This window comes from Electrophorus electricus, chromosome 7, assembly GCF_013358815.1.
Source record: "Electrophorus electricus isolate fEleEle1 chromosome 7, fEleEle1.pri, whole genome shotgun sequence".
In the NCBI taxonomy this organism is placed as follows: domain Eukaryota; kingdom Metazoa; phylum Chordata; class Actinopteri; order Gymnotiformes; family Gymnotidae; genus Electrophorus; species Electrophorus electricus.
The window spans coordinates 4009551-4024424 of record NC_049541.1 but is presented as its reverse complement, the minus strand read 5'-3'; the positions used below and the strand labels follow the sequence as shown (position 1 = coordinate 4024424).

General features: G+C 43.9%; 1 protein-coding gene across 4 annotated transcripts; it reads right to left on the bottom strand.

The window, feature by feature from the left end:
- Positions 1–70: 70 nt before the first annotated feature.
- tpm4b (tropomyosin 4b) lies at positions 71–12327 on the bottom strand. Of its 4 annotated transcripts, none has more exons than XM_027018897.2 (8): positions 12043–12319; positions 10134–10259; positions 3711–3844; positions 3133–3321; positions 2937–3012; positions 2762–2824; positions 2276–2345; positions 71–840 (listed from the first exon to the last, which is right to left on the bottom strand). In XM_027018897.2, the coding sequence occupies exons 1-8, from the start codon at positions 12154–12156 to the stop codon at positions 758–760; spliced, it is 855 nt and encodes a 284-aa protein (XP_026874698.1). In that variant the 5' UTR covers positions 12157–12319; the 3' UTR covers positions 71–757. The 4 variants fall into 4 exon arrangements, with proteins under 4 accessions (XP_026874698.1, XP_026874700.1, XP_026874699.2 ...); XM_027018898.2 differs by lacking the exon at positions 71–840 and adding an exon at positions 1571–1784 and having other exon boundaries at positions 12043–12327; XM_027018899.2 differs by lacking the exons at positions 10134–10259; positions 12043–12319 and adding an exon at positions 7387–7870.
- Between the last annotated feature and the right edge of the window lie 2547 nt (positions 12328–14874).

Sequence of the window (14874 nt, the reverse complement as noted above, 5' to 3'; positions counted from 1 at the left end):
CTGACGACTCGCGGTCGCATCACAGACCAAAGTCACCTTATATGTAAATACAAAAAACCCCAAGTTTTTTGAATTGTGTAAATTTATTATGGGTTTAAAGCATGACAGATTTACCAATTTTAATAGAACTTTCTTGCATGCGCCAGGAAATAAAAAGGGGAGGTGGGGTCGCGGAGAAAGAACTGCCCAATCAAAAATGAGATATGCAAATCGCCTGTAACATTGCAATTTCATTGGAAATGGGCATATCTATTTAGTGTGCGTAATCCTTTATTAGTACAGCCATTTATTCAATTGCTTCTGCAGGTTTTAATACCGACCTGCCTTTTTTAGTGTCTGCTGAAAGAAGTCTAAGGAATGTCAGCGTGTGTTGAGATCATCACATCACTGATTGCTTCGTGCAATTTGACATACTTCCTTTCAAAAGAAATAAATAAAATAAAATACAAGTCTAATGGACATGACTGCAGGACTCACTCTTGGAAGTGGGTGATATTATTTTTACATATTTTGACGATTATAAGTCATTCAAATGATTGAATCTGTAATAGATTTGGAATGTAATGATCTCTCTCACACTCAAACATGCGCACACACACCACATTATTTGGTGACTGTGTGGGAGGGTGTGGAACAAAAATAGAAGATATAACACCAAGAGAACAATAGAACACACACTCTCACTCTCACTCACTCACTCACACAGAATTGATTAGATTGTGAATGCTGATGGTGAAGAGGTCATCGTTGTGATTTTTCACAAGCTGTTGAGCTCTTGAAGTGTTTGATCCAACACTTGGTGCAAATTCAAATTTTCCTCCTTTGCACCTGCCAGGCCCTCTGCAATAAACATTTTAGATTGTTTAAGAAACTTGACTTGCTTGGTGTAAGTTATTATTTTACATCACTAATACTTTGTCATATATAATCAACCCTTTGTTTACCTTCAAATACAAGTTTACTGCCAATAAAAAATAAACAACATACATAGGACCTTAATGGGCATCTAAGCCTAAAGCCAAAGGACGGGCAGCAACTGAAACATCAGAGTAGGAAACATTAAAGCAGGAAAGGAGACAGGCAGACAGACGCAAGTGAAAAGAAACCATGCGCACTGAGAAGTGAATCATCTTTATTACATTTAATAATCATCAGTTTTTAAGATGCACTTTACTAAAACCTTAGCCTTTAAGATAGATTCTAAAAGACTGCATGAAATACAGGGACAGACACAGAAAAGAAAACCAGAAAGACAGAGTGTGCTGACCAAGCTCGAAAGCCAAAATGTTTCTTCAGCACAGCAACAAGTGAACCGTCAGAGCTGATCCAGAGAGCACCCTTGGCTCTTAAGGATGCAGCAAGACCTGTATCATGCAGTGTGCATATTTCAGAACAAATTCATATTAAGGATTCAAGCACTTCAGTCCCCTCCCCACATTCTGCAATAGCACTTATCATTGTTTAACACAAACCTTATGTATTTTGCACTTGTAGTTATCAGCATTCATCCCTGTATTCTACAGTGTTCTAGTTCATTGGTATGTTTGATTGTAACCTACTGTACTGTACTTGGATATATTCTATGAGTAAACGACAAAGCACTTTTGTAAGTCGCTCCGGATAAGAGCGTCTGCTCAATGCCGTAAGTGTAATAGAAAGAAATACGTAAGCGTAATAGAAGAAATACCGAATGAGACTCATCTATAGGGAGGTCATGTCATTAAGTGCATGATCCAGTTCTTCACTAGTTGCCTTGAATTTCAGCTTCTGAGCATACAGTTCATCTGGACGTCGATGGCCAAGAGGGCCAGAAGAGAGGGAGTGGAGTGCAGACAACAGGAGCAGGAAATGCGAAGAGAGCGAAAACGAAGCAGACAGTGAGATCACGGCAGAAGAGGGTTGAGAGACAGTGAAGGCATTATGCAGCTCACGCAGGAAAAGGCAAATCGAAGTGAAACAGCAGAAGATGCATAACAATACCCCGCCTGCTATGCGTACGTCTATAAAAGCTAATGGTGTGTTGTCATAACCGTCACTGCAGTACCTTTCTGCTAAGATTTGCTCTATACGTGCGGGGTTGTTCTACACGTCACTAATTGCTAAATCTCTACTTCTAATGGCATCCAACAGCTTATAAGAAGACAAAGGTTAAATTCCAGCTGATACCCTGCCCTGTGTCAAACAGTGCTTCTGACATCATTGTGCGGAATTCCTTAGTAATGGAAGAGGAACATTCTGTGAGTGTCATTGTGGGGTGGGGTTGGGTGGGTCTTACCCTCGAGGTCATCGATGGTCTTTTCCAGTTTGGCCACAGTCCTCTCTGCAAACTCAGCACGAGTCTCTGCCTGTATTGAGAAGATGAGAGAGGGAGAGGGAGAGAGAGAGAGAGGGAGAGAGAGAGAGAGAGAGGGAGGGAGAGAGCTATAGAGAGAGAGAGAGAGAGAGTGAGACAGACAGAGGGAGAGAGAGAGAGAGAGGGAGAGAGAGAGGGAGAGAGAGAGAGAGAGAGAGAGAGAGAGAGAGGGAGAGAGAGATAGAGAGAGAGAGATAGAGAAAGAGAGAGAGGGAGAGAGAGAGAGAGAGAGAGGGAGGGAGAGAGAGAGAGACACAGAGAGAGAGAGATAAATAGAGAGAGAGAAGGAGGAAGGGATGGTGGGCGTGAGGGATACAGTTAGACAGGAGAAAGATGGAGAGAACAAAAGGTCTGTTTCACAAGTGCACTAAAGCAGACTTCAGCGCTCCTCGGATCCTAGCCTCTCACCTCCTTCAGTTTGTCAGAAAGCAGCTTAATCTCATCCTCATATTTGTCTTCCTTCTCCGAGTACTGCGAAAAGAAAACCACGCAGAAGATCACGTGACAGGATGTGCCGTGCATACCACATGCGCGCGCACGCAGCAGGAAGCACCCAGACAAGCTTGCATAATGATTAGCTGACCTTCTCAGACTGGGCCTCAAGGGACTTTAGGTTATTGGTTACATTCTTCAGCTCCTCCTCCATGTCTCCGCCTTTCCTGTGAAGTAGACAGAGAGAAAAAATGCTCATTCATTTCATCCTCCCACCCTTTTCTGCCGGGTGGACTGCTCGTTAGCCAATGTGCTGACGAAGGTTGGGGAAGGAAGGTGTTCCTCACAGCTCGGAAATCTCTGCCCTCTCCTCGGCCCTCTCCAGGTCCCCCTCCAGGATCACCAGCTTCCGAGCCACCTCCTCGTACTTGCGATCGGCCTCCTCTGCGATGTGTTTGGCTTCCTTGAGCTGTAGCTCCTGAATTTCCATCTTCTCCTCATCCTTCATAGCACGGTTCTCAATCACCTTCATTCCCCTGCATGAGCAGGAACACACCGGTGAAACCCTCACACATGATGGAACTCTACCATGCGTACTTCACCACATGTAAGAGATGTTCAGGTGTTTATCCAGTTTGGGTTGTAGAGGTGTTACAGAGCCAGGGCTGTGAGGCCATGACACTCCACCAGTGTCAAGTATGTGAATAAGTGTGTGTGTGTGTGTGTGTGTGTGTGTGTGTGTGTGTGTGTGTGTGTGTGAAAGTGTGGGGTATGTATGCATGTGTGTGTTCCTGGTGTGTGTGTGTTTGTGTGTGGAATGGGCATGCATATAAGTATGGGATGTGTATGAGTGGTGTTTGTGTGTGTGGATGTGTGTATAAAGTATGGAGAGTGTGTGTGTGTTTGTGTGTGTGTGTGTGTTAACCTCTCGCTTTCATCAGCTGCTTTCTCTGCCTCCTCTAGTTTTTGGAGTGCAGTGGCCAGTCGCTCTTGGGCTCTGTCCAGCTCCTCTTCGATTAGCTGAATCCTGCGGTTCAGAGCAGCTACCTCGCCCTCTGCCTGCACACACACACGCAGCAAATGTTAAACGTTAATCATACTGGCAAGCCTTGCTCATGGCAAAATGCAGATTGCTCAGTTCAGCTATACAGAGCTTAGCAGATGCACAACATGGAAAACAACCAGGTATTTTCTTAAATGGGACGTTGCATTCTTAGTGCTGTATGATAGAATCTTATCTCCGAATAGGACTAATTTCAGTGGGTACAACTTTCCTGTGGATGAGACCCCCTCTTTAATATTGCTACTGCTCATATATATATATATATATATAGCACAGAACAGATCACAAGGGAAATGAATCATACAGATCGTTGTAGATTATGGCTCGCTTTCTGAGAAGCCACTAGCTTTGTCTCATACTACGCAAAGAGGTGTAAAGCTGATAGAAGTCAGGAACTCAAGGGGTGGAGTTATGGCTGGGCTTGCACTGCATTCGAATGTATACGTTTGATCATATATACACACATTTATATATATACACACATTTTTATTTATTTATTTTTATTATAATTGATTATTACTGCCTTGAGTGTATTTAGATGTTAGAGGCTTGCTAACCAACACACTCAGCAATACACCTTTCATGTCCTCTCCGTAGATCTCTGCTATCTGATGCAATCCTACATGTTCTAAATAGCAGACATTGCACCGGCTAGTTAATCTCTCAATTAATAAATCTCAAATCCACCCACCGAATTTCAGGTGTCACTTCCATAAATTGAAAACTAATTATTTTATATTATCCAATTCTAACCAAACAATGCAATTACACAATTTTGGAAACAGCAGAATAACTTCTGAATTTGCAAATAAATTACACCAGACACCCAACTTCCAACAACCTGAGAGTCAGCAAATCCACACAATGGACACCTCACATAAAGCATTATGTATGGAGTAGGCTTGAGCCTCAGTTGAGTCATGTGCCATCTGCGGTCAGGAATCTCAGAGGGCTCAACCGGCTGCGTTATGGTTTATAGAAGAGGTCTGCATCTCCACCTTTCTTATCGCCGTGAGTCAGGGGTCTGCTTGGTTGCATGGCTGAACGGCGCATGCCGCATTTGCCCGCACAAGGCCGTCGGCCTCCGCGTAACTGAGCGCTTTTAAACCGGGATATGACCAAGCTACCAAAGAATTCACTGCCTTTAGCCAAACTCAAATTTTCCAGAAGAGGGTACACTTAGAAAAAAGTTTTCAATCCTTTAAATATCGCTTTCCCAGGCACATATTGCACACACCAGTCAACCAAATTAACTTATGAAGGCCTTTTATCTGTTGATTAGGCTTTTTCAGTGGATGGGGGGAAAAAAAAACTTTTGCAGCATCACAGCTGACAACATCCTCTCATTCAATTCCTTTTAAAAGACTTTGTCAAATGTAAATAGTGGACTCAGTAAAATATATACAGGCCTGTGTCTGCATCGACCCATAACAATGACCGCCTGTGTTTGCTCTTCCTGGAGGCTGTGTGGGGTGATTGCACTTTGTTCTGTCTGTGCCCTCACATCAGCTCTGTTTGACATTAGAATGCTGATAACAGCTTAAAGAGGCCACGAGCACTTACAGAGCATTCCTACACATACCTGACCCACTTACTGCTCACCAGCAACATGTTGCTTGCTGATTGGCTCGGTCTGAGGAGTGAATGGTCACGGGTCGGGGCACAAGGGCGGCTAGTAGATATGGGGGAGATCAGGATGTAGGAGTTCCACTGCAATGCAGGGAAGTGCTTAACGGTGTTACAAAATGAAATGGTTTTTGTTTGTGAAGCTACAAGAAGAAACCTGGTATCAGTTTGAAATATAGTGGCACATTCCAGCCCTAGACTCTGCATCCCTGTCAGACCTCAGAGCCGATTACAGCCCTAAATCACATCTGTGCGCATTTTTGGCCTCAAGTACTTGCTGAAACTCCCCTGCCGAAACCATTAGACAACCATTAGAGTCATTGCATGATTGAAAATAAAGAAAAACCCAAAAAGGGGGATGCAATATCAAGACATTTTCAGACTCATGGGTCACAGGGCTGTGCATGATGATGAAGGAAAGCCAAACATCGTGGAACTGTCCTCGCGAGGCACAAACTCCAAACAAAAACATACTTTCAGTTGGCTCTCCTTCAGAGGCTGCAAATATGCAACGCTGCGATTATGAGGAAATTAAAATCAAAACCATTAAGGGTGGTTGACTCCCTGTGATCTGTAAATAGTAGACTCCTTAAAATCTTTACAGCGTGTTTTTCTTTGCCTGTGCTGGTGTGATTAGCACATATTGGGCAGGAATTGCGTACGTTAGGCTCCTGTGCTGTCGTGTTACCCCACCATTGGGGCTGATCCATGGAAACCTGCTTGCAGCTGAAATTGAGGCAGAGTGAAAGCACACCGCTGACAGGAAGTGAGAAGGGTAAAGGGCGCGGCAGTCGTCATATCCCATACTTCCTGTGGACACCGTTTCCAGGAAGAGGGGGTTGCCGTGGAGGCTACATTAATGGTCTGTTTAAGCATCGTTTCCTCTGCTGAAAACTAGGCCTGCCTTCCCATCATCATCAGGTCATGCTAGTGCTTCATCGAAATGACCGTCACTTCCTTTAACCCTTCAGACTTGAACCCCAAAAGACATTAAGCTTCAAATATTCAAAGCTTCAGTAAAGGCTCACGCCACATCTGCAGTAGCTGTGAGTTCAAAACCCCTATCTCACATATCAACTCCATATGGATTTTCTGGTGGTTTCCAGCCCCGGTGAAGAAGACCTAATGAGGCAGAAATGTTAAACAGGTAACAGGTGGAAGATTTCATAAGAGTAGAGAATTCACTGAGATTTTCCACAGTCTCACGCTGACAGGAAATTCAATTTATTCTTCATTATCTTCTTCCTTTCTTTTCCATTCAGTCTCCTGAGCTGCAGCGCCTTATCCAGCAAGCAGTGTCTCTTCCGAGCAGGCATTCTGTGGACTCTCAGTCATAAATCACGGCAAACCCGAACATACATTTCAAATTAGCTCCGTTTCAGGTCTCGTTTCCATGTTAATTTTTTTTTTGATTGGACTCTGAGCTGCAATAAATATTCCCAAATGGCTGTTTGGTTAGTGCAATGTTTACTTGTACAAAACACCAGGAATTTGATTACTATGTTCATTGTATTCAATACTGTATGGAGTATAATTCCAGAGTATATTCTGAAGTATAATACTGGAGTATGAACTGGAGTTATGAATTACAAAATGTATATATTAAAGATAACTACAGAATTGTGGATTGTAGACACTCCCAATCACCACAGGTTCAAAAATTGTTGCAAGGGTCAAGGCTCCAGTCATTTGCGCTTCACTGTGCTAAAGCAAGAGACGTCAGATAAAATGACAGTGCAAAACACATTACCTACGCATTTCCTTGACTTATGGGCTATTTCTGACCATTAAACTAAACGTTCAAAGAGTGAAGTGAAAAGCATCCACAGACAGTTGGCTACGCTTCAGGAGAAGGGCCGAAACGGAAAGAGAAGAAGACTGTAGAGCGAAGAGCTAAAAGTGAATGCCTCACTTTCTCTCGCAGATCCCGCTCAACGTCCAGCTCCCTTTGCAAAAGCTGAGCTCGGTCTTCTGCGTCGTCCGCCTGCTGTTGCAAGGCCTGGATCTTTCGTTTAACTGCGTCTAGCGAGTTTACAGACATAGCTACGATATAAGCACCACGACTTCAAAGAAACGAATAACCTTAAAAAACAAAAGTTAAGTTACTCCGAGTGTTGCAAAATTCCCAAAGAACTCGACGAACGTGAGGGAGGGAAAATGTTGAACGAAAGTATACGAAATTCCACCCCAAAGAACAGTGGCCGCTTTTTGGGAATCTTTGTACTACTTTTTTCCAAGGTCCGTTTCCATTTGCCTTTCAAGATAAGGCGTAAACGCAACGTAGAAGCGAAAGAGGTACGGAATGAGGGCGCGTAGAGAAAAGGAAGGAGTGCACAAAAAAGGAGAAAAAAAACCCTTATTGCTAAATCTTCCAGTCTTGGGAAGAAGCTGGTTTGGAATGACATCACGCTTGCAGGAGGGGTGGCTTTTCTGCGTGAGCGCTTTTGATTGTTACCCAGTGACTTTTGGACACTCGATGCATTTATTGGCTGTGAACTCTGCAACAGGCTGAAGTGCACGGAGTGAAGGCACTCTCTGAAACAAAGGGGGCATTTAACCTGCTGCTACGCCCCACTGAAACAGCAATCACTTCTGCGTTTTAAAGATAGATATCCTCCTGGCGCTTGTGCACTCTGTGAATGTTAACTGGTCTCAGCGGCTGACATAAGTGTACCATAACAAAGTGACGCACACGTTTATCTCCTGACAGCCTCTTTATTCCCCATGAAATGTCCCTGTTTAGATTAATGTGAAGTGTGTTCAGGGGATTAGTAAAGCGCTCCAGGTCCCACGTGGTTATTGCAAGGCAAACCTTTGCCTTTCCCGAATGGCTTTAGCAGGGAATAAATACATTTTTAGATATAGATATATAATTTGATGCACAAATACATTCAACACACCTTATGCAAGGCTTAAGCATTGCATCTCTACACTCACAGTCTTTTGCAGCAGAGTTCTATGAGGATATAGTCTGTGTGGAGTCCAGCAACATGCTGGCAAATCCAATTTAATGCTGATTATGTTCACACTCTAAAAATAATATTTCTAGACAGAACTCACAACATCTACAAACCAAGTGACTGTGTAGATCAGATAGTTATATGCCTGATATGTAGGAAACCACTTGTGTGTAGACAACACGAATGACATGCACATTCAGAAGAAATGATGAAAACACAGTTACCTTCTTAAATTGGGATTTACCTATCTTGCTTTTCTCTCTCTCTCTCTCTCTCTCTCTCTCTCTCTCTCTCTCTCTCTCTCTCTCTCTCTCTCTCTTTCTAAAGGGGTTATGCGTGTGTGTCTTTGTGTCTGTGTGTGCGACTTTGGTTATAGCGGTTGCGGACCACAGGAATGTGTTTGAGTGTGTTCTCTCTCCCTTTAGCGAAAAGGCTTCGGTGCACTGGAGTCTTTAGACTCTGGAGGGGAGACTTCACTGTTTTCTTTAGACACATTCCACCCATTCCTGGTCTGCAGAATAACTGACTGGGGTCTGCCTCTGTGTGTGTGTGTGTAGTGTCGGGGGGGTTGGGGGGAGTCTGTCAGGGAAGGGGAATGTGTGTGAATGTGTGTGTGTTTGGGGGATGGGACAACATTAAATATGTTTTAATGAACCAAGAAAAGTGTGTATTTTATGTCAGTAACTCAATGCTAAATGCTCTTTTCCAGAAGGATAGTCCTTCTGATTTCAGTGCAAGATAGCCAAAACAGAGATGTGTCTGGGAAATGCATCATTAAGATAAAAAGAAGGATTTGGGATTTGGATTTGGAGCATGTTCACTCCTCTCACATCTCACATATGGAACAATTTAGGAACCCTTGATGGCTAAACAGAGAATAGAACATTCCCTCAGTACTAGCCTAGCTGGTGTATAGTCAACTCGAAATTTCAGCATTAAAAAAAACGCCCAGAATATTAATAATACGTTTAATCCAAACTCAGCAAACAAGGTGACAATTGACAAATGAATGACACTAACTGTCCACGCTACTTTTTGATACTTTACAAAAAAATCTCCTTGAGTCGAGTGTTGCTCTGTCTGCTCTGTGCCTCTTCATTTTTTTCTCAGTAGGCTTTGAAGCTGGTTCGTGCTATAAACAAGCTTTGGCTATGCTGCAAAATATTTGACTCCGTAGGTTAGGGAACGTTTGCACTGATCCCAATTAGGAAGTAATGCAACTGGAAGAATAATTGGGACTTTTACACACCAACAGTGCAGGACTGCCCCAGCTGTAAGATGCAGGGAGCCCATGTTGGCAACGCTGTGGAGCCCTTTAGAAAATTTTTGCTTGGGTCTTTACAAGTTGTTCTTTGTCAGATGTTCCATATGCATGACTTTGGCTCCAGAGGAGTAGAGTGGCCTTTTCTGGCTTTTCCTGGTCAACCAAGCAGAATGTGGTAGGACATATTTTGCAGAGAGCCTTCAGTGCATTGCTCAGTTCTCTCAGACACAATGAGAATGGTGTGTCTGATCCAACCAGGAGCCAAAGTCTGACTGAAATATTTCACACAAACAATGAAACATAAGTACTTTTTCTACTGACCTCTGACCCCTATCATCACACATATGGCCTTCTTTTTTTTCTGTCATCATTCTCACTGTCACTGTGCTTCAGTGACTGGTGGTTTGTGCGCACTGATCGTCCAGTAACACTCACGTCAGACGCCTTCTTCTCGGACAGCTCCAGCTTCTCCTGGGCATCTTTCAGGGCCTCAGAGTACTTGTCCAGCTCATCCTCTGTCCCCTTCAGCTTCTTCTGCAGGCCTAGGAGCTCTTCTTCTAGCTGAGCCGGACACGGTGGCACGTGAGACAAACACAGGAGAGATACAGCAGCATGTGAGCCAAACACAGGAGAGACACAGCAGAGACATGGTGGCACGTGAGACAAACACAGGAGAGATACAGCAGCACGTGAGCCAAACACAGGAGAGACACAGCAGAGACATGGTGGCACGTGAATTGTCCACAGGAGAGACACAGCAGCACGTGAGCTGAACCCAGGAGATACTTGGCAGACACATGGACAAAAATATCATTACCCAACATCACCCTTTCCAGAGTGGTTAAAGACAAGATGTTCAAGTGAGGACAGACAGATATTTTCCAGTAGAACCAGTGCCCAAAAAAACCATCAGGCCAGAAATATCAGCATGCAGCTCATCAACATGTAATATGCTTAGTTCTCTACAGAGACCTACACAGGTCCCACTAGGACTCTCTCTCAGCTTAGCCAGCTACACCTCAGCTGCTGGCAATTCTGATATAAGTGTTATGGACAACTGGCTGTAATTAATCTCTAGACTATCTAGAGGGATACCCTTCATATTTCTGAACTAATGGGATATAGTGTATTTGCGTGTCTGATCAGATGGAACTATGGATTTTTAGTTCGGTTTCTCTTCACTTTGTTTTTGCCCCGGAATTCTCCGTTACTGGGTTTCTCTCGCCAGCTCTCATCTGAGCATGGGCTCGCCGGATCTGGTGACTTTGTTTCAGCACTTGAAACATTCTTGGGGATACTGTTTTCAGGAATTGGATTCTCCCAGACAAAAATGTGGTTTGAGTTGACTGCTGACTCTTTGGACCACTTCCAAATGAACACGACCTACTCCCCTTCTTCATCAGATCAGAATCCAAAGAAAAAAAAAAGATTGATACGTAATTGTGCAGTGCTGATTAATTGACCACCATCCCAGCTCTGTCTCTGTCTCATACCCATTCTGTTCCAGTTTCACTTACTATCCAAAAACATCCACAAAACCTCTCTACGTACAGTAAGAGGCTATATAAGCACAATTTGGACCTGTCAAAACATGTTTATTCTGTCAGAAACACATTTCTTCCTGAACATTCCTTGGTGATTCCTAAGGACTTTGCACTCCACAGCCAAGCCCAACAGGTCAGGTGGTATGGCTCAGAGCTATTCCTGGTGACCCCACAGACCTGGCCTGCTCCCTGGTGGGATGTGGTGATGCCAAGCGGCCCCTGGCTACTGGTAGATTTGTGGGTTAGCAGAAGACCATGACCAATAGGCAGGATTTGTGATGGTCTGTAGAACATCTCCCACTGTACTGAGCTCTCCTGCCTATTATGGAATAGTGTATGGAGCTATTTTTCAAGCTATTTGCCCAATTAACTGTGTATTCTCGTACTGCATGGCTCAGAAGTAATGCTATTTAAGAGCTTTCAATGAAAGAATGCAATAACAAGCATTAGAGATCCCTCTCTGAAAACAATAGTGAGTGTTTAGGAACTGTCACAAGTTCAGCGAAAAGACTTATTTACATATCATTTACCAAGATTTACAGACTGCAAATAAACGTACAGCTCAGTGAATAGGCATTTCAGCAACACATACACATACATATATTACTCCAAAACATGACCTTTCTCTCTCTCTCTCTCTCTCTCTCTCTCTCTCTCTCTCTCTCTCTCTGTCTCTCTCTCTTTCTATATGCAACCAGCTTATTTATCATTCTAAAACATTATGTAATGCTTGTCTGTCCCTCCATCCTTTCCTCCATCCATCCCTCCATCCTTTCCTCCATCCTTCCTCCGTAACCCACCTGCTTGCACTTGTCCTCTGCTGCCTTCTTGTCGGACTCGGCCTGCTCGGCGCGGTCGACGGCGTTCTCTTTATCCAGCTTCAGCATCTGCATTTTCTTTTTGATGGCCTCCATTTCTCTAGCTGTGACTCGACTCGCTTAAGTGGCAAAAAAAAACAAACAAACAGAAAACACAGACACACACAGAAACAAAAAAAAGACAACCCACAAACAAAACGCAAGGTAGCAGATAGAAGAAAGAGACAGAGGACGAGAACACTGCTCCACTCAGAGAGAGGACGATGGAGAGAATGCCCCCTGTCCTGAGCAAGCGAAGAGGCCAAGCCCACCCGTGAAGGGAGAGAGAGAGACAGAGAGAGGGGTGTGTGTGGGGGGTGCAGTGGAAAAGAACAGGGGCCCCTCTGACTGCAACGCAAGGCTTCCGTGTAAGCGTTAAACCTGAGGTACTGAAAGTTAGCCCTGCTCCCTAGTGACACCCCTTCTCCCTTACACACACACACCATCTCTCAAACATGCATACCCCCGCCCTACAGTTCAATCCTTTATCCACTCTTTCTCAACCAATATCTGTATTTTTTTTCCATTTTAAACACATCTGCAGAGGGATCAGTAAACCATTCAATATTATACCTTTAAAACAGGCTGATGTATAGATTATATTCCTGCAAAATCTATTATGTGATGGTTGTACGAACAACATTGAGCTGGATCACAGGCAATGCAGTTCAAGGGCTTTCTTGTCTCTGTGATTCTACATATGTGTTCAGTTGTGTTCTGTTACTGTATTTGCACAGTTTCTTTCTTTAATTGCAGTTCAGTTCCTACGTTGCAGGGGTTGAATATGTATACAGTATTGTATATAAAAATGAACCTTATCAGATATCTCTTAGTATAGTAAATATGGGAGGCTTGTTCCCGTTGCACAGTTCTCGGACGTTTTCTGTTTAAGTTTAAATAACTATCCCTCTTACTCACTATTAACCTATTAGTAAACAAATATTTTAAAGACATGAATGGTCCACGTTCCGGTTGATGTCTGAAGGAAGATGTGCATGACTGGGAGTAGCATGGTTGGGATGCCTGCCACCTCCTGCACGAGCGGGATCCAAGAGTGGACGGAAAACGACAGGAAGCGTGCTGAAGGAAAAGTCGGCGCTCCAGGCTCCCTTCGAAACCACCACCTCATTCTTTCCAGCTGCGCTTTGGAGATGCCACTTCTGCGATTTTCTCATTCAGACTGTTTTCTCGAAGGCGCCGCTAGGCCTAACCGCTTAAAGTACACAGACTCCGTTTACCTCGCCTGAAGGCGCCCAGGGTTTATCTGAATTTGAAGGGTGGTTCACATGTCACCCTGGATGACTAGAAGCTGTTCTAGTGGTGGCGGTTCCTCGTCTCATTCTGCTGGTTCCCCGTGAGCAGGCTGCAAACTGGATGAGTTCCTCTTCAGGCTCCGTCACCCTGTCCACCGCAAAACAGCTGCAGTCTCCAAAAATACTGCCCATATTAAGAATGAAAGATTTGTCGAGAGCCCTGAGAAAACAAACAACAGCACGCTGACAATAATCCTTCGCAAAGTCTCCTTAGGGTAGAGTACGGATTTGACGAGGCTTGCTGGGGTTCTTTCAGCTCTTCCCACCGCCCATTGCCCAGCTTGGCCCCCATTCAGCAGTGCAGGCTGGGATCACTGATCTGAGGAGCTAGAGGTGTACCAGGTAGATTTGTGTTGGGGACAGAGATATGCAGGGACCTTTTACTTTTAAACAGTGCCATGCCCGATAAAATTGCTTCCCAACCATACTAAAACAAACAGCCCCCCCCCCCAAAAAAAACCCCAACAACATCCTTTATTGCTTATTAGTTGCAACTCTGTGTGGTCCTGTTTCATTTGTGCAGTATTCTGGTTAAGGGTGTATTTAAAGGGATAGTTGCTTAAGTGAATTAAACATGCTGAAAGAGAATTAAAACTAGCAGGGAACACTTAGTGTGGCTGTATATGTATAATGCAACTGAGTCTTTAGCACACTATAGCAACATTGATGCATTTTTGGGACACACGAATAATAGATTAAATAATTTCAATAATACATTGTATGATAGGTAGACAAACTCAGGTAAACATGGGCAACAAAACCATAACAATGAACAACACATTTTGAGACAAATGAAAGAGGAAGAGAAAGAGAAAGATGGAGAGAGTCAAATACCAGTCACACAGGAAGACAGTCAGTGTGGATTCATTAGCTTTAATAGAGGAAAATACATCTTTAAAGATAAAAGAGACTTGAGGCGATGCCAGTGACCTCTTTACTGAACACAGACTGCTCTTACACTAGCATACGCCATCAGTAGAGATTCTCCATATAAAAATTTATCTGTTTAAACTAGGCTCAATTTATGTTCCCGAGATGGGCCCTAAATGTAGTATTTACTTCATGTGTAATATTTGTTTCTTCAATGAGAAGGAAAGAGAGATAGAGAGAGAGAGAGAGAGAGAGAGAGAGAGGGGGGGGGGGGGGGACTGGTATCGTAATGGAAACCAGAAAAACGATGACTTATGGCTTATATTCAGAAGTACGAAGCAGGCAGTTGGTGAGGGGGGGAGGCAGTGTGATAGCAGACAGAGAACGAGTGAGTGTGAGACACACAGAGAGGGTGTAAAGGAACAGAGTAATGAAGAAAGAGGAAAGGAGACCCCCCCCCCCCCCCTACAGGAAGTGCAAGTCCTCTCCTCCTTTCCTTTTAAGGTAAAAACTCTCTAAATGCGCCCGGTTGCCGTGGGAATTGAGCACAGAGATAACCGTAGTGCAGAGTGGTGCACAGGCCCTGAGAACA